This window comes from Brienomyrus brachyistius, chromosome 2 (assembly GCF_023856365.1).
Source record: "Brienomyrus brachyistius isolate T26 chromosome 2, BBRACH_0.4, whole genome shotgun sequence".
In the NCBI taxonomy this organism is placed as follows: domain Eukaryota; kingdom Metazoa; phylum Chordata; class Actinopteri; order Osteoglossiformes; family Mormyridae; genus Brienomyrus; species Brienomyrus brachyistius.
Window position 1 is genome coordinate 4,701,931 of NC_064534.1, and position 25,866 is coordinate 4,727,796.

Consider the following 25,866-nt stretch of genomic DNA (forward strand, 5'->3'; position numbering starts at 1 on the left):
AGAACGGATACGACTTCATAATAAATGCTATAATAAATGGTAATAAATAGATCCAAGTCTGTCTAAACACTTACTGTTCATGTTTTTTTTTAAATACAAATTACATATTTTCCAGGCGTAGGTAGACGTTTGTCACCTTCAGGATTCATTTGCCTTTGTGCATCAGTGCATAGGAATTCTGCCTCCAGTCAGTAAAATATAAGAGGATGATACGTACAAAGCAAAACAAAGGCAGCTACGAAACATCAAAAAAGACGTAATTATAATAAATAAATAGCTGAAATAGGAAATATGGCAATGCGCAAATAAGGACATTGCTGCGTTTATTAATTTCGCATTTATGATTCACAGTCCAGCTCAGATTCATAACTCGAACCTAAAAATAGGCTCCACTTTCCGGCGTTTAGTGAATACTGAAAAAATAGCGCCTCTGGGAAGCATAAGCGGCAGGTATCGCTCACCTGGACTGCGTGCCCCCGGAGCCGCAAAGCAAAATAACAAACTGATTGGTGCGGATTTGGTACCGCAAGGACGAAACGTCTCATATCTCATGCTGTCAGACTGCCGAATATGACCCACTGATTCACTGTCACTGTTTTCCCTCGTTTAGAGCAACATGAAGTGTAAGTTATCTTAGATGCGTTTCTGTTTAAGGGGGCTAACAAATACATGAAGGCGAATGCGGGGCAACCTCTATCTATATGGATATGTGAGCAGTGTATGAGAACATAGTAGCAATAACTTTATTAAATTCACATTTAACTAGGATAACGATTATGGGTTGTTAATTCCTAGTTGATCCCATGTATGGAAAACACGACTGCAGTTTAAGCGAAAGAAAATACTTCGAGGAACCGATATTCAGGAGAGCACGACCAGGTAAAGGTCTCAGTGTCACTTGTTAAGGGTGTTATGTATACTTAGATGACTATTTTCTATTGATAGTTACAAAAAGTGATCTTAATCAGTTAGCGCTGACCGTGAATCGGGTCCTTGTTGTACCCTGAGTCACTTTCGTTATCGGTGAAGTGTTATTTACAAGAGTCGAGTGCTTACATAAGTGTTGAGTGTTTGCATTATGCATCTCATGAAAATGACACGCCCAAACATAGTTATGGGATAGTCAACAGAATATGCAAACCGAGGTGTGGATAATCCACATATGCACCTAGCATTTTATATTCTTTTCCTAGGCGTAATTATGTGTAATGCTAAATAATACGCTTTTTAATTATTTTGAGATGATCGGTAATGTCATTAATTAGATACAGCATTTTCATTATGGCAGTATTCTGCACCATCCAGGCACTCAGTGCTCCATTATTAAGTGGATATTTAATGACTAAATCTTGGTAGAACTTTGTCTAATGCTAACAGGCATGGATCTAAAGATGGTGGCTCCAGCCTTTATGAAACCCCTATCTCCATTTGGATCAATAAATGTTTGTTTTGTTCCAAACTGATCCACAGTTTCCATTACGGCCTTGTGTTCTTCAGTCAGTGCTGAAAGTACTGTTGTTTAATTTAATAGCTTGATCTTATCTGTGTTCTTTGGAAGGATTTTCTGTTTGCCCCTCCCCCCCATTCTCCTTTGCTTGTGCCGGTGTTGACTTAGTGCCTCTTAACCAGCCCTTCTTTGGTAAGCCTTCCAGACAAGATCTTCACTGGACTTACATGACAGGTAAGCTGGTCCCTTAATGTCTACCTCAGTCTCAATGTGATCTCCAGTATGCGATTACAGCTGGAAGTTGTTTGGTAGCCTGATAGCTGACTCTCCGCAAAGTACATGTACGTAATCCGCAAAAATGACTTCTGTTGTCTCAGAGTCCTGCCATATTCCATAATTGCTTATCCAGCACAGACTAGCTGTGAGCCCACACACATATACCTGATACCATGTCACCTAAACTGTATATTTTTGGAGGAGACGCTTATGAATATGTAAACTACAAACAGAGAAATAAGCCAGGAGCCCACTTAAGTTAGGGCTGCATGTAAGTCATATAAAAGCCTTAATGGGCCATATTTATTGCAGTCTGATGTTTGATTCTTCATAGTAAGTCGAGAGCAGTTGCATGATATTGTTGGCCAGTATATTAACATTAATCCTTATCTAAATGTTGAAGACATTACTACTTGAAAGGGTCACACCGTCTTGAATATGGAGCCACTTTGTAGAGAGACATGAATGCAGGGGGACCTATAGCAGAATTTTAGAAGTCAGGTCCAGATTTAATGATGAATAGTTACGCTAAATTTTGCCCGATCACACAGCCGTCACCCTGCCAGGAAGATGACGCTGTACCAGACTGCCGGTCCAGTTCTGACCCCACCCACCCTAAGTACAGCCTCTAACCTGAAGGCTAAAGCAGAGAGATTAAAGAAAAGCCTCTTCCCTATAGCCCCCTACCCTGAATGAGGACATTCATAGCTAACAAGTCTCTTTATACACTGTTATCATACTATACTGTACTGGCACATCTGTAAAGCTACTGTCATCACTGGCGCTCAGTGATGCAGTGTGTTGCCACACCCACCACATAATGAATCACCTCAGGGATGTGACCCCAAGAGCAGCCGTGCAGTGGCTGGTACCTCAGCACCACACTAGTTTGAAAAGAACAGTGTGAAGTTTTGTCTGGTGGCAGGAGTGCCAATCCTGCTACCAACCCTCAAATTTTCCCTGAGAGTTGAGAGAGGACCTGCTTGCAGGGCTGGATGTAGATTAACGTCATACCAGGACCAAGCAGCTGCAGGTTAAGGGTCTTGCTGAAGGGCCCAACGGGGTAGGGTCACTCCCGGCATTCAAACCGGCAATCTTGCGATTTGTAATGCACACTTCCTTTAAGCACCATCCAAAACCCGGGTGGAAAAGCATTTCACTGCACATTAATACAGCGTATGATCCCATACGTGACAAATAAAAGTTGAGCTTGACAGCACAGCATACATTTGTTCTTTATCATTTGTTCATACGTTAAGCCACAGAGCTCACTTACTGAAAAACACAGGTAACCTGAAGCCCGTGACTGTGATCGTGTGACATTAAGCACAGCTGACATGACTGTCGGCCCCATGAACCTCGCACGGTGCGCGCAGCATTCAGCGCTCGGGACTCTCTCAAAAAGCACGGCAGCGCTTATCTCAGCCCCAGTCATCCAGGCCACAAATCAACACCACAACAAGAGGAAGTGCGCAGGCAAACAGGGGGTCCCCTGGTGCCTCGGGGCTGGAGAGCCTCCCACGGCCACACTGCTGGACTGGAGCCTGAATCGGGCAATCCCACAATGCCGAGGGTCTTATGGTGTTGCCTAAGAGGGGAAAAGCACTTTGCGTGTAACCATAGGGATCCTCTTGAGGGGAGAGATAGAGGGGAGAATGTGAGCTGAAGAGAGCGGCGAGCGCCTCGGGGTAAGTGGAGGTGAGGGCCGGGGCTAGGAGTAAGTGATGCGTGTTTACAAAGGGTGGGGACACTCGCTTGTACAGGAACAGCAGTTACCATTTGTTAACGCTCTCCTACCCCCCCCTCCCCCACCACACGTCATTAATAATAACCCTGAGCTGCTAAGCTCAAATCACATTTCCTTTTAAGACAAACTGCACCTGATGTGACTGGGTGCGGGTGATCTGACCCATCCTGGCCACTGTGGATTGAGTTACTGTAGGTTGTGAAGATGGACAGAAAGGTGGATGCAGACTAAAATTACCCCCCCCCCCCGGTTGCATGCAGGCAGGCAACAATCCACCCCCCCCTCCCACCCAAGAGTCTCTGTAGTGACGAAGTTAAACAACAGCATCCATCAATGCATGTTTAAAATTTCTGCTGCTAAATATAGTGCCTTTGAGCTTTGCTGTAGAGTTTTACAATACCGCCATAGTTCAGGCCTGATATACACAGTGGTCTACCAGCAAAACATGTTTTCTACATTTACTATTACAGTTAACAAACTTCATTAGGTGACACGTTTGTTTGTGAAGTGTTTGTAATCCGTACTTGTAAATAAAGCACATTCGCTGGCCAATTTTAGTTACTAAAAATCGCTATTGTCAGAAGACGCTATTTTTTCCATGACAGACAAATGGCAGAATGAGCCGACATATTTTTTCCTTCTACACAAATCACAGAAAAGATTCATTGGAGTTTTAAATATTGCATAGTATTACCAGGACGTTACAAACATCCAGTTTGTGGTAAAACGTTAAAAAAAAAATTCACCCTAAACAAACTTTCTTCCAACAAATTAAAAATATATATTTAGTGAAGAACCATTATTACACGAACATACCATCCTAACCTGAAAACATACATGATACATTTGAAAATATTCAGTGAATTAAATATTCAATCTAGAACTGAGAATGAATATAATAACCCTAAAGTCATTCATCTGATGTTTTGAACTTAATGGGAATTTAGTCCATTGACCAACTGTCATGCTTAACCATTATTCTAGAGTACTGTTCCACTGCAGGGTCCTTCCGCTAACCCCAGCCAGCATGCAGTCTTAAAAGCTATCCTAAACATCTATATATACAGGAGAGTGGAATGTCCTCCGTAGGTTGAGCCTTGTGTCACATGGAAAGGTACGTTCCACCCGATAAACCCATTCTAAGCAACTCATAACTGCTAGCGCCTAAAGGGCTCATTATTTTTAAAGGGAGTTTTAATTTCTTCACCCGTGACTAAAACACCATGTACAGGCGCCATGGAGCACTAGGCGTTTTTGCCGGAGCGAAGCCGATGGTGTTTGCCGCTTCATGTAACATGGAGAAAGATTGAAAAGATGGCAGAAAGATTGTGAATTATCACAGCGTTTCTGGCTCAGCGGGGAAAGGTTTACTAGTCTCATCGAAGGAGAGTCTCGTCCCCCACCCCCTTCATCAGGCTACCACTGTCCCTTCACCACGGGTCCAGTGAGCTCCAAAATTGGCAAGCCCCTCTACCCAAGGTCATGTCTGCTGTTCCCCGAAATAATACGGAGCAACAGCGATGCAAGTGCGACACTTTGTCCGGCGTTATCTTTAGACATATGAATGTGAGCGTGTTCTTGAAGGTGTGTCAGAGCCCGGCTGCCTTTGTTTGAAGTCAGACAGCTGGAGAAAATTAACCCCTCTTATTCCACCGGACACCTCCGGGGGCTGAAATGTCCTCCATTAGGCTGACATGGAGGAAAGACGAAACAAAATAAAAAGGGGTGGATGCAAAATTCAGGACCAAAGAATCGTATTTTTATTAGAAAACAACATTCAGAAAGTGCAACGAAAAGCAACAGGCTCCTGCAAAACTTGCAGCACAGTCCTGAAGAATCAGAAGCAAAACGGAAGCTGAACCGCACAAAGCTGCGCATAGATATAATAATAGTGTATTGATATGGGAGGGGGGCCTCACAGCACCAGCCTGTCCTCGCCCCCCTCCTGGAAGACCTGGCCCACAGACGCCTGGCTCTGGGCCCGCAGGAAACACTCGCGCTTACACTCCATCAGCTGCTCCAGGTCCCTCCACACCTTCACCTGCTTCATGTTGGGGGCGTGGCTCTCCCGCACGGCCTTCTGGGTCTCCCGCAGCTTCTGTGGCCCGGGGAGGAGGGTGGGAGAGATTCATCGCCAGGACAGGGGCACATGGGGCCCTTTGTGACCCCAGGGAGATTAGGTGGAGCAAACAACTGGTCTGTACCTCATTCATCAGAATCACTCGCATGTCTCAGCAATAGCAACTTGTTTACCTAAGTGATGTAAAAAGCTTTTGTACTTTGAAGGGGAAAAAAGCTTCAATAAAGATGCTTTGCAAACAAATGAAATACAGGCGTGTCCCTTTGATGTCACTGCCTGGTGCTGATGGGGGCATCCCCTCACTTTGATGTAGCCCGACTCCACACTCAAACACTGAGCTCACGCTGAATTGCAGTGCCAGTGAGGGCAGTGCCCGCTTAGGAAGGCTATGGCCATAATGACTCCTCACCGACCCCTTCATATCAAACACGTTTTGTTTTGGAGTGGAACACGTTCAGGCAATATGCTGGCATATATAGACCCTGCCTGACGCATACAACCGTGAAGCTTCCTATAGGATTATAGAAGTCTGTCATTGTGTATAATGAGCAAACATATCATGTCCATCCATCTAGTAAGTCTGACCATCATGGACTCATGAGCAGCTATGCAGCACGTCGCCCCCTAGTGACGGCAACAGAATGTACGGACGGCCCCGTACTCACCTTGCCCAGGCTCTCTTGCTCTGCAATGTTCTTCATGTACTGCTCCCTGAAAGGTAGCGAGTGCAGGTCAGTAACGTGCAGCCCGTGACGCTACCGCGCTGCGCCCTGCGCCTCATGGGGGTGTGGAGGCGCATGTGACCAGTACACATTAATGGTCTCTGAAGCATTTCCCGGGGATGTATCCCATAATCCCACCCGCAGTCACTCACAAAAGTAATCCATTATAGAGAGTTCAGGCCCAGAAAGTACAAAAAGGTTTAGTTTCGAACTGGTCAGTTGAATATATAGAATACTGAACTAGTTGAAACCTGAACTCTCTATAATGGATTACTTTTGCATTGTGTCCTATGCTGTCTCCACACTCATTGTGACCCTCCATACATCCATTTCCTGTAACCACTCATCCTATTAATGGTTGCGGGTGGAGGGGGGGAGGAACATGCAAACTCCACAGACGTGGAGTCATGGCATAGACTCGAACCCTGATCTCAAAGGTGTAAGGCAACGTTGCTACCCACTGCGCCACTCCCACTGTGATTCAGTGCCAGATAGATAACTATTTGTGGAAGATGGAGGGATGTTTTCCCTTAAATTCCCTCAGATATTAAGTCCCTTCACCTGATTCTGGGGGTGAGAGTAACTCCAGCAGTAATTAAAATGCCGTAAAGCCCACAGGAGTGAGACTCTCACAGGCATAGTGAGCAGAGCAACTAAGGGGGCCCAAAGGACCCCAAGGTTCATGCTCTTTCGGAGAGGCACACATTACAGGAGAAGGTGTGGAGAACAGCTTCACAGGCCAGCAGTGTCTGTCTGCCAGTTCGTATGGGAGTGTAAAGTGAGAGGCAGCCAGTTCAGAAGTCATTACTACCTCCACATTGGCATCACCTGAACGCACAAGCTAGCAAGACTGCTCCCCACACTGATGCTATATGCTAGCACACCCATGCTACAAGTCAGTGGGACCAGGGTAGGAGCTGTCAGGAAGCTATATATTAGCACGTCCATGCTACAAGCTAGTGGAACCTTGCTAAAACGATCTAGTGCTAAAAAGACTCCATTAGCTTTGTACTAGGTGAATGTTAGCAGAATGCTAACGGGATTCACTAGCATGACCCAGACGCAGCTACATGCTATAGCAGGACCCACCTGAGGGCCTTCTTCCTCTCCTGTGGGTCAGGTGACACGTAGAACTTCATCTCATCGGCCGCTCTCTGTATCTGCATCTCCACGATCTGTGTGGAAGAGAGTCAGAAGGGCTCTTGCCCTCCATCCTCGACGTGAAGGGTTGCTGGGTGGTCCACGTGCAAAGACCGTACTCACTAACCTCTCTCGTGCAGTTTATGTGGTGATAGCGGCTTTCCTCCTGAGTCATCTCTTCCTGCAGTGCCTTCACTTCCTGTGCGGACATGACAAGGCAGAGGAAAGGGCTCTATAGAAGAACCACTCATTGTAACGTGTAATCGCTTCCTCGATCAGGGGGCTCAGCACTGTGGTGGCAGCGAGACACTGGTCTGAGGACATTGAGGGTTACAGTGTGAAGACTACAAATGGATTCTCAGTTTGAAGAAGAGCGCCGACTCGAACGGTACTGTGACCTTCACTGCCCAAGGTCCAAGCGACATGGTACCTGCTCCAGTTTGGACCAGCTGCTCTCCAGACCGGCCGCACAGCTGTCATACTGGGCCTTTTTCACCTCGTACTCCTGGGTCAGCTCCTGTTGAGACAGACACACGCGCATCTAGTAAAGGAAAAACAATCAGCCATGGAAAGGATGCCATTTCACAGCAGCTTGCTGTCCTTGTCACTCACTGCACCTGTCACCTAGACAGGCTGCCATGCCTTTAATAAAATATAACCCTCAACACCAGGGAACGTGGGGGCACCATGAGCAGGCTGGCAACAAAGCTGTTTTCACCCCTGGCTCGTGCTGAATGCCCCCCCACTCCGGTTCATTTTGTGCTTTTCCTCTATCCATATGTATTTACATGATTCCCCCCCATGAGTGGGAATTCTGCAAAGCGATTCTGCAGTTCGCAGCAAACAGCTCAGCACAGATACAGCACTGCACACGTTAAAAGCTTAAACGCAGTGAAGCTCTTGAAGTTCCCACACAGAAGCTCTTCATGGGTAACCACTCCAGAGACAAGAGGGTCTTTGTTGAGGTTCCTCAGAGAGAAGCTTTTAAACATGGCCGCTTCTGCAAATATCCGTCCTTAATGGTGGGTAAAATGTAAACCTACAGTCGCCTTCAATAAAAGCTTTTGCCGTATTAGTCATTTATTGAGATGCTTAACAAGGTTCTCTCCTTTACACATCAGTTTCCACATCCCAGAGATGCTGAAGGTTCTAAGAGGGGTCTGGGATCAGTGATCTTTCCGTATTTTGGTTCCCCTCTCTCATTGTCTTCTGTTATTCTCTTTCCTTCTTGCTTATTTCAAGCACCATTTTTGTTTATAAATTGTCTAGTAATGGATTCCCAAACACACCTGTCAAGTGCTTTGGGGCGACTTACGAAAGAAGCTATATAAATAACCTGAACTAGATTGAATTGGGTGTGTTTGGGGTGGGGGGCAGGTGTGGGCGGTTCTGCAGGGTCACCTGACACTGCTGCCTGAGAGGGCGTAGCTCCTTGATCAGCGGTGCCAGAGCCGTCTTCTTCTCCATGATCACAGAGTTCAGCTTCCTCACCTGCAGAGAGAGTCACTGCTTGGGTGTGGCGGGTGTTTGGTAAGGGGGGTGAGGTGACCTCTGCCCAGAGTGCCATCGAGCTTTCCCTGCCCCGCGCCAACGGGAACATGATCACCGAGAAGCGAGATCCCGGGAATCTGGAGCCTTTCTCAGCAAGTACCAGACCATAAGGTCAGAGAATGTCTCCTCCGTGGCACCGGGCCGGGAATGCTGAGGCAAGATCACCACCCCCCCCCCCACAAAGTGAGAACCCCAGTTCTGAAGACAAAAGCGGACCAGAGGGCCGGCGTTGGCGTTTGGGGCTGCGCACCTGATCCAGGGCCAGCGAGTCTCCGACAAACAATGACAGATCGACTGCACAGGTGGATGAGATACCTCAACACTGACTGAAAGGAAAGGCCACGAAAGACAGATACCCGAGTCTCCCTCACCGCCGAGTCTCCCCCACCGCCGAGTCTCCCTCACCTCTTGTATACTTAATTATTTTCATGATATCTGCATCTTGGATAACTCACATTTATAGTCTTCTGTGCGCTCATATTTTAATTTGATATTCTTTTATTTTTAACTTCTGTCTTTTCTTTATATTCCTGTAAAGCACTGTGAGTGACCTCTGTATTAAAAGTGAAACTTGCCTTGTTTTTAAATTGGCCAGTACTAAAAAGGTTCAGGTACGGCCTAACAACCTGGGGCATGTTTACGAAAAGCTGCATTTTCAAGGTGGGATGCAGGTAACATTCTGATGGGAGCTCTGGCTGCTCTGTGAGGTGGGGGGGGGTTCAGGAGCCAATTCCCATTCCTGCTCACCATCTCAGACATGTCGTCCAGTGTCCTGCCCTTCATCTCGTCCAGCTCGCTCTTGATGGAGGACACCCTCTCCAGCTCTTCCTGCGTGTCGCTGTAGCCCGAGACCCCCTTTTGCGCCTCCACGGATTGCTGCAGGTGCGACGGGGAGACATGGCACGTTACGGGGAGCGGCTCGGGACAAACAGAGCGATGGCAGCCCGGCTAGCACACACAGGCTGACTGATAGCAAGGGCTTCAGCTCACACATGATCAATCCACAGAGATGTTAGCGACTGGGAAAAGCATTATGTGTCATTAGCAGATAAGGTGCCCAGGCGAAAAGCTTCTTAGACACCATCTGCTTCTCCTCAGGGGATGGTAAGGACACGTTTGAATCTCCCTAACACCTCTATTCCCTGACAAATTAATATCAGTGTTCAGCAAATCAATCGCCTATCAAAAGCCAAAAGCGTACATGGCACCAAACAGCACGGACCAAAACGGTGCCAAAAGGTTACCATTTCAGGCTGACTAACGCATTGAATTCATATATATCAAAGCTTGAATAGTTTCGGTTTGGAAGGTCATGTGAAACAGGCATAGTGATTCCCCAGAATGCAGCGGGAGGCGATTTGGGTGGAGTTACAGTCAGGCAGGGAGGTCACGGGGGGTTAACCGGGGAGTGCTGCTGGTGCTGATGGCTTAAATTCTTGGATAAGAGGCCGTGCCAACACGGGATACGGGGAACACACGCCGGTTACCCAAATAGCCGCAGCCTCAAGCCCCCGACGTCAGCGAACCAGGAGGAGCCGGCCGGGTTATGAGGTGCAAACGCACTTCCAGGAAGACTGCGTCCCTTCACTGTCAGGTAGTGCGATTTGCGTGGGTACGCACACGGCCGATTGCGCATGTACAGGTTCGACAGGGTAACAATAGTGCCCCCAAATGGGTGTGGGAGACTGTGGGGAAAACGAAGCATAGCGCACTGCGCTAACAAGGCATGGCTATGGGTTCGAATCCCTAAAACTAAAGCAACAGAAAGTGCTTTCATTGGGGATGAAAGTCAAGTCAAGTGGACTTTGCCGTCCTACTGTCCATGTGCAGGTATACAGTGGCATGAAATAATGTTCCACCAGAGGAGGGGGGGGTGGGATTTGCAAAAGACAAAGTGCAAACCACATAACAGGGGACTCGGACATGAGGGGACACAGTGCAATGTGCATGTAAACGATAAATACGGCGTCATTAAGCAGTGGATTAATAACCATTGGTGCAGCGTTCAACCTGCCGCCCAGCACGGAGAATAGACTTATGGACTTTGGCTTTGACCTTGACCACAGTTTACATCAGGCTTTAACCAAGCAAGCAACTCTTTCATTTTCCTACAATGTTAGTATGCCTGGGGGGCGCGGGGATGGGTTGCTCTCCTCCGTTGACATTTGGGTTTCTTTCTCTCATTTCTCTGCCTTTCCTTTTCTCTGTGTTATATTCTGTCTTCATGATGTACTTATCACACTTATTTACACACCCATGTAAAGCACCTTTGTGAAAGGCGCCATGTACAAGTAAATTGAACTGAACTGAATAAACACAGCGGAGTGAATGTACATGGTGAATATTCTGCAATATAGCATGAAGTGGTGGAATACCCCAAGGGCGTATTTAGGTGTGGATGGTAGGGACATCCAGTTGGGGGGGTATTTAGTGGTCAGGTGGGTTGAGAGCCGCGCAGCGGGCCGCCCTCACCAGCTGCTGCAGGACGGCGCGCTGCCTCTGACGCAGGATCTCCTCGGTACGCTGCAGCACACCGAACTCGGCCCGCAGCTCCGCCAGCTCCTGCCGCTTCCTCTTGAACACGGAGCTTTTGCTCCTCAGCTTCCCCACAAAGCGCTTGAACTGCAGAGAGTGGGGAACGGCAGACACCCCCAGGGTGTTTTACTGTGCGTCCGGGACAGTCGGGGGGGGCGCCAGAGAGCATGAATGGACGTGAACTGCGTGGCCACATTCCCAGAATTCATCTGCCAACTATGCACTGCGCCACACAACACCATCACCATTCATGCACTATGGAATTCCATTCAATGCATTCTTTGCACTGTTACCATTTGTTTCATTATCGCCTTTTTCACTGTGTAAATGTGTGTGGTGTTTTAATGTACGCACTCACACACTCACGCAGGCACTCACAATCCATCACACACGGATGTTTGTGGGTTATGACCGACTTGGCCATTACAAATGGTTTTTGTTGGTACCTGCTGAGAAATGAGCTTCACACGTTACGTTGGAACTATTGCCTCAGAGTCTAAAGGGAAGAACCACAGTTTGAATTCTCACGGATCGGGGAAGAAGACAAACAAGAGCAAGTGACAGAGGCGGTACGGAGCGGCCCTGGGGACATCACTGCAGTCCGTGAGAGAAATCCATAACCCGCTGCCCCCCCCCCCCCAGCCTTGCTCTCCCTGGCTTTATAGCTGGGCACCGCGCCAAGCAGAAAGCTGACATCTCCATAAGGCAGATCACAGCAACGGGACACCGCCAGCTTTCTGTGCTCCTGCCAGTGGCCATGAATACTGCCAGGTGTGAGAGAATCACCCTGGACATTGTCACAGAATGTGCCGGATGCCGGCGGGGGGCACATGGGGGCCGCCAGTGCGCTCAGCGTTTATGGATCGAATATTTTGGGACACCAAGGGCAGACAAGGTTGGGGGCTTAGCGGGGCAGGGCGACGTTGCATAGTGTTCCGCTCACATTTGTGCTGCGGATGCAGTGGCCAGTGAGGCCTCTTACTGTCCGGACACTTTAAAGGCCACTGACCACATAAGGGAAGACAGCGGCCTTTATTTATAACAGTCAAAAGCTTTCGGAAAACAAAGAGCCTCCAGCAACTAATCGGCCATCAGGACACATTAACTACTAAAAGAATGAAGCAGCCCAAGTGTCTTATTGCAACATTTTAAACAGACACTCACAGCACCGGTAAAAGCCTGAGGCACGGCCCTGTGTGAGGGGCAAAGCCAAGATCACACCTCGTCTGTCCTGCTGCAGGTGGAAGAGAAGTAAATGTGAAGATGCCGTTGTGCCAAGTGTCATTTTACTATATTAGTGACTGTTGCTATTAGAAATGCACATAAGATTCAAGACTGAAAGATGTGCTTAAATCGTGGGGCTCCCTTATGGGGGGAGGGGGAAGCCCCAGTGCGTCGCATGACGGGACTCGCCATGGCAACACCAGTAACGGCCGCCGAGCCGTTGGGGAGCACAGAGGGGGCCCGGATCTCCACGTTTTAAAACGCTACCTTAAATGGGCAGTGGCAGGGGCGGCACGGGGAGGGGGGGGGGGTTGTCGCATGGGGTCCCTGCGCCCTCTCTCGAGTTTCAGCTAGCCTCAGAGCGCCGGTGTCTTTCTAAGTTTGGATGGGCTTTGGGATAGGGGTGCCCATTATCCAGTGTGGGGGGGGGGGGGGGATGCAGATAAGAGTGTGCGTGGAGCTGGGCGGGGGTGCTGAACAGGCTATTTCAGATGCAAGGACACTCCCCCACCTTCCCCAGGATCAGGGGGATGGCGTCTGACCCCCCCCAGCTACTCGTAAAAGCCGTCTGCCGACAGAGACCAGGACCAGCGGCCCACGGTGGCGTCCAGTTCCAGCCCGTCTACGGCTCTGTGCGTCACTGGCTGCGGTGTGACGACCACCCGCGCTGGGAACACGGGACAAATGGCTCCCTTTAATTTCCTCCGGCTGACGTCACCAAAACACCGCCACCTCCGTTTCCATCGCCTCCCGCCGAGTCGAGGCCGGCCATCTCGCGACACCCCAACGGACTTCCTTTCATGAATGGGTCACCACGCCGGCAGGGACAGCGGGGTGTTTAAACCCCCGCATGGACAGGGGTTCCCGATGCTTTCGTCCGCATTTCCCCACGAGAGAGGCGATCACACGCTGAAGCGCAGCTGGTTTCCCTGAATTCGCTGCTCCTTTTCGCCGGATATATTTAGCAGACAGTTTACAAAACTGCCTAAGCCAGAGGCGGGAGGGGGAAAGTTCATCCAACTTGTATGATACTGTCCATTTATAGGGCCATTTCGGCTGCTCTATAAATAGGGCAGCATGGGAATGTTTGAAAAGTTACAGGTCGGGGGTGAGTGACACCCAGATACCGACTTCCTCCCATGTTTACTAATGCATAGGGGATTCTCATACCCCAGTGGGGTCAGCGCCGCATTACGGGGTGGGGTGGGGGGGGGACAGGCAAACACATCAATGTGAGAGTCAGACACATCAGCTTCCCTGCCACAGCGGCCAGCATGAGCAACATCAGTTGTGGCTCGTAACGGTCTGCAGCAGGAAAAGCCCCAAAGACATGCTGGGTTGTAGAGCCCCTTTCAATGTGGACACGGCACCCTGCCCACCCCCCCGAGTCACAGCGTAAATGTCACGTGAAGCGCATCACACACACAGCGCCCTCCTAGACAAGTCCACCTCATCTCCGCGCATCCCCTCGCTGCCGCCTGGGCCCAGCTGCCGACTGCTCTTCTGGGCCAGCTCCCTCTCGACTGCAGCCAGCTCGTCGCGCGCCTCCTGCAGCTCCTCTGCCTTCGCCTCCTTCTTCCGGCTGATGATGGAAGCCTGTCAAGCCCAAACAAGGTGAGACTCCCGTAATTCCCCATCGCTGCTTTAATGCCAAATGAATGACGGTTTTCAATAATCGGCTATTACCAAGAGCAGATATGGAACATGCACAGTTTAGATCTGTTTACCAATGCATTCTGCATTAGCACTAAGGGTGATGTTTCCCCTGAAGGCTTGGGATTCAGGCAGGTCGTTCTCTGACCTTACGCAGCGTCAGATACTATTTGCGCTGCTCATGCACAGGGAACCTGTAATGGCGTGACGCTTCTCTGTGGTCCTCGTGTGGAGCTCCCAGGTATTAACAGAAGCCGGGACCTCGCTGTGCCTCCACCTCACAGGAACCACGGCCGCTGCTTACAGGCCATTCCCAAATCGGGTCGAAATCTGGCAGCCGCCTCCCCAACGCTCGTCATGTTTTACCCATATTAGGTAAAGTTTAAAAAAAGGGGGCTGGTCAGGTCAGAGACGTTATGACACGGGGGGGGGGGGGGGGAGCAGCGGTACCTGGGGTAGCAGCACTGTGCAGAGAGCAGACCACTTTATTTCTGGATAAACCCAGGCCGGGGGTGATTACTCAATGGCTATACTTCCCCATCAGACTGCGACCTGCTAGCACCTCCATGTGTACAAACATGCCTCCAGGCTTGTGCGTACATTGTGCGCACTCTAACCTGTAATATAGCCACCCGGCAGGTTAGCACGCACTGCAGTCATGCTAAATTACAGTACAGCCACCAGCAAATTAGCAGGTACTCTGACCATGCCATCCTCCACCATGGCTGCCAAGCCACAAACTAAAGGCTAAATTAAATGTACGTCAGGGCATTAGGGGCTCCTGGTCAGCTTAGCCAGCAGGGACACGCATCCCAAATATACAGTCAAGTATGAAGATGCTTCATAAACCTCAACGCTGAGCAAAACCACTAGAGAATTTACAAGACTTTCCCCAAGGGCTTTTGCAGAACAAGAAACAAAATTAATCAGATTCCCTTTTGAATTGTTTTCTGAAAAGTTTTGGTCCAAAATGAAGACTGAGTATTAAGCTTTTGCTGATGGAATTTATAAGATGGAATATAAGGAAAAACAAACTAAAATACTGTTGACTTCTAAGCTTATTTTTATTAGCTTACAATATTAATGTTCTTCTGGAGCAAAAACAACCGCCACAAGTATTCATCAAATGTTAAGGAAAAGAACTGTCTTTCTGGAACTCAATCCAGCTCATACATGTGGCCATTAATCCTCCTTATCTAAAATCAGAGATAAAGAATAAGACCTCTCTCTGTGATAAGGAATCAGCAGGCATCATGCCATCTGAAAATATCACATTTTAAACCTGAAACTTACATAACCCCTGGTTATGTAAACTTAAACTGTGTGCACAGCAGCCAATCAGGGAAGGCGGACAGCAGACAAAAATACAGAGGACGGTCACATGGTAGGACCCTCGTGCTGGACCTTGAGGACTATGCCCCAGCAACGGGGCAGCGACCCAGGACTGCCGCTCCCACCTGCTGTCTGAAGAGGGAGAGCTTGTCGTCCATGGGATCGTTCCTCATCATCCTCCTCTCAATAAGCTGATTGATTTGCACGTTCACATCCCGAATCTGGATGGGAAAAGGTGAATGTCAGTCGAGATGAAATTAACAAACGCAGCTGGATGATCAACGCTGATCTCGCCCCTTCATTCATACAATACGGCTAATGCGCACAAACACATGCATGTTCTTTGCAGTGGACACCCCACTGTAAGCCAGCGCAGGCACACTCATGCGGATCCACAGAGGAGTAACACACTCTTACGTGACACATGCCCGGTGGGGATGATGCTGAAGTTCGAGGGGGCATTAAACCAAAAGCACTGCCCTTGGCAAGTGGCCGAAAGGGGTGACACTGGGCCAATCAGAAAATCTTATCACAGTACATCAGTTTGCATTTTTTTTGCGTTACATTTACCTCAGAAATAGGAACTGGGATTGCTTGCTTAGCCGGATTACCTTAAATCTGACAAGTTATCTGGCTAAGCAAGAAATCCTGCTTTCTTGAAACAGGGCCCAGCTGCAGCCTGGTTTGCTGTTAGCCATTGTTAGTAATACCAGTTGATTATGACACATTCCGTAGTATTTTGCACACACAAACACCGTAGCAACATGTCCACAGATAGCAGCTGGACAGTAGCGTGCGCACAACCGATTTGAGACAAAAATAAGACGCAAGTGCTAATAAACAACTACAGCTTCCGTTGAAGTGAAGTTAGTTACTGCCCTGCTTTATGCAGTAAATTATACCTCTTCATCCATAACACATTAATTTTAAATTCACAAACATCCACATTGTGTGTGTGCTGCCCAGCACAATTGGCTTCATACACTGTACTCCTGGAACGGAGCCTTTAAGCCACAGATGATGCATCTCTTTGTGACATTTTCCATCACATCGGCCTGTGCGTAAATCACCCTGGTGACAGTTGCACTGTCAGTGGTATCCTCATTCTTGTCATGTCTGCTCCTTAAGCTGGTCCGGCCATTGTCCTAATCCCAATTTAGGAGAGTGGGGGCTAAAGTCATTGTTGGGGCCCTGCCTACAGCATAAAATGCTACTGTAGCAAACTCAGGGCCCAGGTCAGCCTGTGCACAAGTGCGGCACTGACTGTCGCTGACTTTGCCTGCGGAGCCGAGGGCCTCTTTGGGGCACCAGGAAGCTGACCTTGTCCTCCAGCTCCTCCAGCTCGTCCTGCCCCATGGCCGGCTCCAGCACCACCCGCTGCAGATACTGCACCACCCGCCGCCTGCCCTCCAGCTCCTTAGGCAGCTTGTCAGACACCATGTAGGTGTTGAACTTGATCTCCTCCTCCAGTCGCTTCATGAGACCTGAACGAGGGACGGCAATGTCAGCTGAGGAGCTCGTGCAGCCTCTTCCGTCAGCGGCGACGACTCAGAAAAGGGTTACCAAAGCCGGTCATGTGAAGAAGCCAGGACAAGCAAGGCGCAAGACGAAACGCTCAGTAATCCAAACCCAAAGGTTCTACTAAACAGCTGCTACAATGCATGACCTTAATCAAACATATATTTACACCTACAGAACAAAGACATGTAATTATTTAAGAGCTGCAGGAGGCGCTCATGACAGCTGGCATTCTGGGTGACTGCTTTAAGTCTGCCAACAGCTGGCCAAATTTCATTTGTCTGCCGTGTACTTTCTAAATCTGTTGGCACTACAGTTATTTGTTTGCACTATACGTACGTCTGTGCACTGCGTTCTTGTCGCTGGATGCACCGGAATTTCCCCAGGGTCAATAAAGTTAATCTCACCCTTAAAGATGTAACTCGCATCGTATTATAAGCTCTAGGCTATGAACGAGGTCCAGTTACTGATTAATGTGAACGTGAAAAACAGAAGGTAAAACACCGACTAGGTGTCACACATAAGCGATTCCCAGAGCAAGACACTTATTTTCAAGACGCGGCCGAAAGCCCCTCCAATCTACACACTATCACTGTCCAGTGAAAACTACGTACCATCATCTATGGACAAATGGGTGCATTCCATCTATATTAAAGAGTCACATTCTCTAATTACCCACTGAAAAGATCATTTGTGAAGGCATTCATTTAACTAGTATATGTTTGCAGTAGTTAAAATTTGTATTCATAATGGTTATTCGTATGGATTATTTTATGTTGCAAATTTTAACACAAAGCTAGCTAGCTAGCCAACATCATTGTTGATTGTGAATATAAAGCGAGATTAGTTTGTGTCTCGTTGACACTAACGTATTTCACTTGCTGACCAGTCTAGGCAGCGTAGAGACAGATGCTAAGGGAGCCTCGTTATGTTGTTTCCGGTTTATTCTAAAGAGCCATTATGATATTCCTGACAATAATAATGAACATACACCTTTGGCACTGGACAGTGACGACACAAGTTGGCGGATCCGTTTTAAGAAGCATGGACACCTGTCACACTTTTGTCCAAAGTAACGTACAAAACTTTTGAGGTCAGAGAGAAAAATCCCTAGAGCAATTAGGGTTAAGGGTCTTGCAAAAGGGCTCCACAGCGAAATGCATGAAGGACCAACCACAGAACGTGAACCCATGACCTTCCAGACACGGGCAAAAATCCCTGGCCGTCAGACTTACACGTCCCTCAATGGTCATAGCCAACTGTATTCATAGCATCTCTAAAGGCTCTTCAGCATAGACCTAAGTTAAAGCCCCTTGTTGACTGTCAGCTGCATCCGTCCTGCCATCAGCAGAGGAGGACGCCACACGCCAGCCACTCACTCTCCGGCTTGGCATCGGCAGCCGCCTGGCGAAGCTCCTTCAGCTGCAGTTGGCACCTCTGCAGTCTCTGCTCCGCTTGGAATAGCTGCACAGGGGCCAAGCACAGCAAGCAGATTACTTTCAATTTAATTCAAGTTAATTTGATTTATTTTTATATAGCGGCTTTCACAAGTCGCCTTAAAGTGCTTTACAAGGGTGTGTTGTGGTACAACATGATTAAGACAGAATAACAGAGAAACAGAGAAAAGGGTAGAAGAAACCACCTCTGGGGGGCCAAGGACAACTGGCTGTCCGATGCCGCCGCCCCCCCCCCCCCCCCAAGGAATTCTAATAGGATTGAAAATGACATAAGGGCCAATCACAGCACAGCTGGTTACACGTGGACGAATCACAGAATACACACCATGGGTAGTCTGCATCATCACTAATCTGCCTACAAAATGTACACATACTAACCAACCGACTACCTCTTTTAATATTTACTTCCTGCAGTCTGTTCCCTGTGTTAACTGCCACCCCATTAATCAGATTTGGATTTATAAGAATGTTTAAATGGAAAGTAACCCAAACCAGGTTTAATACGGCATTAAAAATTAAATAGAAACTTCACCGTCAATAAAGCTTAGCTAGTGCTTCGGTCTGCTTCCTCGCAGGACTTCATTGGCTCATTTCTTTGAAATATAAACCTCGCAGGTCCCTCAACTCACCTGATACTGACCTCCAATCAAAATATCAGAGTTATTTTTTTTTATCTTTTTCCATTACATGAGATCTTTGACTTGCAAACAGACAGACAGTCTTGCTCACTGATATTTATAGATCAAATAAAAATCCAGCTTTGTTGTGAATCAAAAGGAAATGACTTCTGTGAGAGGCATCCAGCCCCTTTGATGTAGCTGTAAAAATGCTGTGAAACACAGCAGCTGGACATGGAAAAAAAACCAGCAAGGCTGCCCTACAAAGTCTGGCAAACTGTCCACCGAGGAGGTGGGAAGGGAATACCTGGTTCTTCTGCTCCTGCTTCTGGTGGGCGAGCGACTCCTCTCGCTCCTTCTCAATCCGTAGCTGACTGACAAGCTCAAGCATACGCCCGTGGTTGGACACAGACTCCACCTAGTGGACAGAAGGGGCAGCAGCGTTAAGCTACAGCAGAGATCAGGTTCCCCGGTCCCTTCTGAAGGAGCTGCTTGGAATTCGACTCCTTCTGCGGCATCCCAGGACCGTGGCAAACACACTAAATCATCACCGAATCATCACCCCTGCTCCTTTGCCCTCGGTAATGAGCTAAAACCCTCGGCATGTCAAACACATTGCTGCACCTCGTTAGCTCAAGGAAGCGGTTAACACTGGGCCTGTGTTTTCATTCCGCAGGCGGCTTCTGCAAAAGGCCTGGTGTCCCAGAGGCATATCTGCCAGGCCTTGGAGGACTCACCCTTTTCTTCAACCTCTCCACTCGTTTAATCAGCTGGTCCTTCTCCTCCTCCATTACCCCAATGTCCTGAAGTTGATGGGCAACAGAGAGCAACTATAAATTAATAAGTTTTTGAGGAACAAGGCTCACATGTGAAAAGCGCCATAAATGTGAAATTTATTGCACAAATTTAATTTCAACAGCAAAAAGGAGACCACCCCTGGTAAATGAATATTAAAATATGAAAAACGTTATATCATCCTAAATATATTAAACCAAAAACCAATAATTTCCCTTTTGTGAAATTATAACCATTTAATAAATGGTTATATCCTTACTGAATTATTTCTAGTTGCACAAAGCTATTTTATGAGACATCACTGTGAAATTCATGAGCTCTGCAGATGTTTATACTAAAAGTTTAATAGATAATTGTTTGGATAATGTTCTAAGAATCCATAATCACATCAGTAATTTAGAATTAACCCTAACTCCCGACTAATCACGTAATCACAGAGGGATATCTCACAAGATCAGGCCAGCAGAGACGGCTCTCACGCCATCCCATAAAAACCACCAATCAGCCTGGATGGTTGAGGGGCCGTCAACCCCAGGCCACGGAGCGTCCCCTACTTCCCACTCACCCGCCGGATCTCAGCGGTGGAGAAGCCTGAGCTCCTCAGCTGCTCACACTCCTTGTGGTAGGTCTTGAAACCTTCCACCAGCTCTTCATACTAGGAAAGAACAGGATGAATAATCATCTTTAAAAGACAGACCTTATAAATAAAAAAGCTTCATGGAGACAATTTTGAAGAGGCCTGGAATTTTAAGCAATCTGCTGCCTTTGAGATCCCTCACCCAAAGAGATAAAACGGGTTATGATATGAACACAATAATTATTTTGCATACATTTTCACCCAAACACAACTTAAGCTCCATAATCACAAAACTGTAACCACTTCATAAAGCTGAATCTCTCCATGGGCACATTTACGGTTAAAAACTCTTCAAGGGTACAACTGCAAGCCTCTCCCAACAGAGGGTGATGGACAATAGCCATGGACAAAACACATTCGTACAGTGTTTGTCATCCGTTTTCCAAGTGTACTATTTGACTGATTCTTTGAAGGGGCAAGGGAATCAACTTCCCTAAGCCTGCATGGGGCTTATCTTATCTGGAAATCTTTATAAAATTACTCGTTATTGGTTGATTAATTCATGATGAAAACATACCCAGTATGCTTCTGCTACGACTCATTTTAGAAAAGAAGATAAGGATAAACATAACTGGGACACTCTCTACTGATTTGAAAGTAATTTTAATAAACAAATTTTACCGTTTGTTTTGTACACAATGCATGAAACCAGAGGGTCATCAGATATGTAAACTACGTAGCGGTAATTGTCAGAATGCATAACAGCTGGGAGAACAATAATCTTTCATATTTTACAAAGACTGGTAAAAGGTTCAGATCTGTACGTTTACTTAACTGAACACAAACTGAAGACATTTTGGACAAGTGGTTCGATAAAGGGAAGAACCACAATAATATAGCTCTGGGGTCAGGGCTGCGTGTCTGTGACTGGAAGGACACCGGTTTGACCTATGTGGCTGGCAGACAGTCCATATCACTATTGGGCTTGTGAGCCAGAACCTCAGCCCAAAATGCTGCACAGATGCTGGCTGACCATTCATCCCGACCCCTCACTTCAATCTGTCATCCATCTACTTCCATCCATCCATCCATTTTCCAAACCGCTTATTCTACTGGGTCGCAGGAGATCCGGATCCCATCCCGGAAGCAATGGGCACGAGGCAGGGAACAACCCAGGATGGGGGGCTAGCCCATCGCAGGGCACACTCACACACCATTCACGTACACATGCACTCCTATGGGCAATTTTTTTAGCAAGTCCAATTAGCCTCAGCATGTTTTTGGACTGTGGGGGGAGACTGGAGTACCCGGAGGAAACCCCACGACGACTTGGGGAGAACATGCAAACTCCACACACATGCAACCCAGGTGGAGACTCGAACCCTGGTCCCAGAGGTGTGAGGCAACAGTGCTAACCACTGCATGCACCACCATGCCACCCCTCCGTCTGTTTCAAAGAGAAATCTGCCACATGCAATAGCCAAGTAATTGCTATACGCATACTCATACAAAAAGCAAAATAAAGATTTATCATTATTATTAAGTCACTTAAGATGAATAAACCACCCCTAAGACGCCTTGCATATGTAATCTGATTATCACGTTAAAAAGAATAGTTATATGATTAGTAAAAATTAAGCCGAACGTGAAATCTAACTTCCCTGAATAGTGCTGCCAAGGCCTGCTATTGGATCAGAGGTTTGAAGACAGATGGGTTTCCTTGCAACTGGCACTGACACCCTGAGTAACAGATCCAAACAGTGCACAGCGAGCCCACCTGGTGGAAGGTGTCAGCAACGACATCGTCTTGCATGAACTCAGCAGGCACCTCCAGCTTCATGAGGAACTGGGCCAAGTATGCCCTCTTCTTCAGTTCCGTGATCCTTGTCAGCAGCCAGTGTAGCACAGGGTGGACAACAGGCTTGCTGCCTGTCACCAGGCCCTGACGGAAGCTACTCCTATAGCAGGAGAACCAGGGAGAAAAGAAGAGAGGGTTATTAGGGGAGTATAAAGCAGAGGTGGCCCTGGGCATTATGCCAGCCTATCACAGGGCACACTCTCAGTCCCACATACATTAGCTCAACTAGGGGCATGGATACCCTACCCAGGGGGCCAGAAAATGAAAGGTAATAAAATCGATGTAAGGAAAATTCGAGGGGGCCAAGGTGACATTTTGTTAGGGGGGGGGTGAGAATTTCCAGCTATGCCCCGGCTCAAACTCACAGGCCACCTGCAGTTTACAGTGGCGAGTTCACCACATCCGCCCCTCTTTGAAGCGACCACTCAGGGTGAACAGGCAGAGAGATGCAGGCAATGGGCTGAGGTCTCATGTGACACTACGGCACTGGATGGGCACAGAAATAACGCTGCCTGCAAAACCAGCAGAAACTTTCAATTAAAGTTTTAAACTGTGTCACTAGGGCAACCCGGAGCTAGCGCCACTTTCCCCATTTATTTCATAAACCGCAGATTTTTTATTCTTAAGCATTGGAAAGTTGAGTGAACAACTATGAATGAAAAGTACAAGTCTAAAAATAAAACAAGTTTCCCATTAACTGGTTGGCAGTTAAATTCTAGGCTGTCCTTTGACTTTAAATGCACTAGTTAACTGTTTCATGGGATGAAACAGAGCAGTATTTAATGTCCCTTGTAGAAAGAATGATTCAAAATTTCTTCTGCTATTATAACTGTTAGGAGGTTACGTTGATGAATCAAACATATGACATTTTCCTGCTAATAAAGCTACTCAAGGGGGGCGGCATGGTGGTGCAGTGGTTAGCACTGTTGCCTCTGGGACCCGAATTTGAGTCTCCGCCTGGGTCACATGTGTGCGGAGTTTGCATGTTCTCCCCATGTCGTGGGGTTTCCTCCGGGTACTCCGGTTTCCCCCTTACAGTCCAAAAACATGCTGAGGCTAATTGGAGTTGCTAAATTTCCCATAAGTGTGCATGTATGAGTGAATGGTGTGTGATTGTGCCCTGCGATAGGGAACAACCCAGGATTGGGGGCCAGCCTGTCTCGTGCCCATTGCTTCCGGGATAGGCTCCGGATCCCCCGCGACCCAGTAGGATAAGCGGTTTGGAAAATGGATGGATGGATAAAGCTACTCAAATGGTGAACATGCTGTAAATTTGTTAGCAAAGAACACTGCGTGTATTTTTAGTAAATGTTAAGCGAGTTGTATGCAAATCTAGAAAATCTCAGTGTATGTGAAGCCTTTTCACTGGTACTTTGCATTTTACAGTTACAACCCTAAGAAATTACTGATGGCCACGTTCAACAAGCCAGGCAGACTAAGCGTAAAGGTGCCCACAAGTCATTAAACCCTAGGAATACCCCCCCCCCCATCGGACTCCACCCTCGCCCTCCAGAAACGGACCGCTTTCTCTCGGTCTGACTCACGCTTCGGCAGACGTCCCAGGTGGTCTGTACTTCAGCGTGGCCAGCAGGGCAAACATCCGTCTGGCTGTTTGCTCAGGCATCTCCTCTCGGATATCGACGGCTTGCTGCGAGGTGAGAGCTCAGCGTGAGATGCGCAAACCTCAGGGGGGAGATTCGGGGGGTGTCGGACCGGTGTTCTGTCGAGTTAGGCTACCGTAGTGCTAATCGATAGCCCTAACCTAACCCCCTAAAACAGGGCTGCCCAGTCCTGCTCCTGGAGAGCTACCACCCTGCAGAGCTTAGCTACAGCCCTAACTTAACACACCTGATTCAGATAACCAGGCCCTTCCGTTATATCTCAGTATGAGAACCAGCTTAACTTCAACATAGCTGACTAATACTGAGGCAATACTGAAGGACCTGATTATCTGTATCAGGTGTCTTAAATTATGGCTGTACCTAAGCTCTGCAGGGTGGTAGCTCTCCAGGAGCAGGACTGGGCACCCCTACCCTAAAACCCTTACCCTAACCCTAAAACCTAACCCTAATTCCAAAACGGTGGAACTGCACATGCGCAGAAAGGCTCGATAGCGCTGATCGATCGAATACCGGCATGCGGTCGCACCTTGGGGTCGATCTCTGCCAGCACGTCGTTGAGGGTCTGCAGCAGCTGCATGGGCTCCATCGAGTCGAAAGTGATGAGGTTCAGGTTCTTCTTGAACGGCTCTTTGTTAAGTTGCTCCACGATGAACTTGATCTGCTCGCTCATTTTATCCTGAAATGAGGACGGAAAGCCGATCCCTGAACGCAGTACCTCTTATCAACACTTTGTGTTACGTTCTGCTATTTATAATACATCTCCCTTTTGTGTAGTTAATCTGCAAATTACAAACTGTACATTTACAACCTGAACATAGGTGCACTTAACGTAGGAAAACGTACTTCGATTTCTGACGCACCCCTCAAACACATAGCACTTAGCAAACGGTTAGTTGCGTTTTAAATTTACTACTAAAGTTATATACATCTGATAATGATGCAAGTTCATCACGCTTCGTTATTATAAGTTTTCTGTGGTGAGACCCAGCTAGCTAGCTAACTTTCGAGCAAATCTTTCAGGTGTAAAGCAGCTGCTATACAAACCAGACGCTGTACAGATAATCAGCTCCCTTACTTTACTCTTTTTAAGCCGGGGCGAAGAATGTTTTTCTATGTATTTCTAGATATAAATTGAGGAAAGCGGGCGGAGAGCGTCGTCCCTTCCTGCCTTGGAAACAGCGGATGGCGTCGATCGGTTGCTAACAGGAAGCGCCGCTTGAACTTCCCGTGATTTCGGGGAGACCCTTTAAATACCGACTCCGAGCGCGTGCGAGTGCGCGTGTGTGCACCCGTGGAGCTGTCTGAATCACATGCGAGCACGCGCATATAAATGTAAGAGGTTCATAAAAATCATGGATGGATGCAAGTTGCATACAACAGCTGCAACAACAACAACAATGATGATGATAGTAGTAATAAAAGTAGATAATAATAATAATAATAATAATAATAATAATACATTCCTTACCAGCAGGGGTGCCGTAGATGAATGGAAAAGTTAGAACATTGGATTGATCTGGGGTTGGGGCCCAAAATCCCTTGCGGCACCCCTGCCCACCAGGGTATACCGCTAAAAGTCAAGCAGTTAGGCCAAGCAGTTTTATCCAAGGGGAGATTTTTCTCGCAGTCTTTGCATTAATTTTCTAAGCAGAATCCTCATATTTTAATGTCTTAGTAACATTTTACTTGACGGGGTACAAATATTTAGTAATAAT

The 25,866-nt window shown here is 47.6% G+C and overlaps 1 protein-coding gene across 2 annotated transcripts; it reads right to left on the reverse strand.

The window, feature by feature from the left end:
- Positions 1-5,207: 5,207 nt before the first annotated feature.
- ift81 (intraflagellar transport 81 homolog) lies at positions 5,208-25,380 on the reverse strand. Of its 2 annotated transcripts, XM_049001301.1 has the most exons (19): positions 25,227-25,380; positions 24,678-24,827; positions 24,074-24,177; positions 22,449-22,629; positions 20,660-20,749; positions 20,037-20,102; positions 19,607-19,717; positions 18,605-18,689; positions 17,028-17,191; positions 15,833-15,928; positions 14,172-14,318; positions 11,436-11,585; positions 9,711-9,839; positions 8,814-8,903; positions 7,843-7,929; positions 7,540-7,611; positions 7,362-7,447; positions 6,216-6,261; positions 5,208-5,568 (listed from the first exon to the last, which is right to left on the reverse strand). In XM_049001301.1, the coding sequence occupies exons 2-19, from the start codon at positions 24,819-24,821 to the stop codon at positions 5,386-5,388; spliced, it is 2,031 nt and encodes a 676-aa protein (XP_048857258.1). In that variant the 5' UTR covers positions 24,822-24,827; positions 25,227-25,380; the 3' UTR covers positions 5,208-5,385. The 2 variants fall into 2 exon arrangements, with proteins under 2 accessions (XP_048857258.1, XP_048857259.1); XM_049001302.1 differs by lacking the exons at positions 24,074-24,177; positions 24,678-24,827; positions 25,227-25,380 and adding an exon at positions 22,895-23,023.
- Between the last annotated feature and the right edge of the window lie 486 nt (positions 25,381-25,866).

Coding starts and splice junctions, on each gene's coding strand:
- ift81 (XM_049001301.1), bottom strand. CDS start 24,821: ATGAGCGAGCAGATCAAGTTCATCGTGGAGCAACTTAACAAAGAGCCG. Junction 17,192..18,604: donor TGCCGATGCCAAGCCGGAGA/GTGAGTGGCTGG, acceptor TCCCTCGTTCAG/GTCTCATGAAGCGACTGGAG. Junction 7,612..7,842: donor GCTGGTCCAAACTGGAGCAG/GTACCATGTCGC, acceptor ATGTCCGCACAG/GAAGTGAAGGCACTGCAGGA.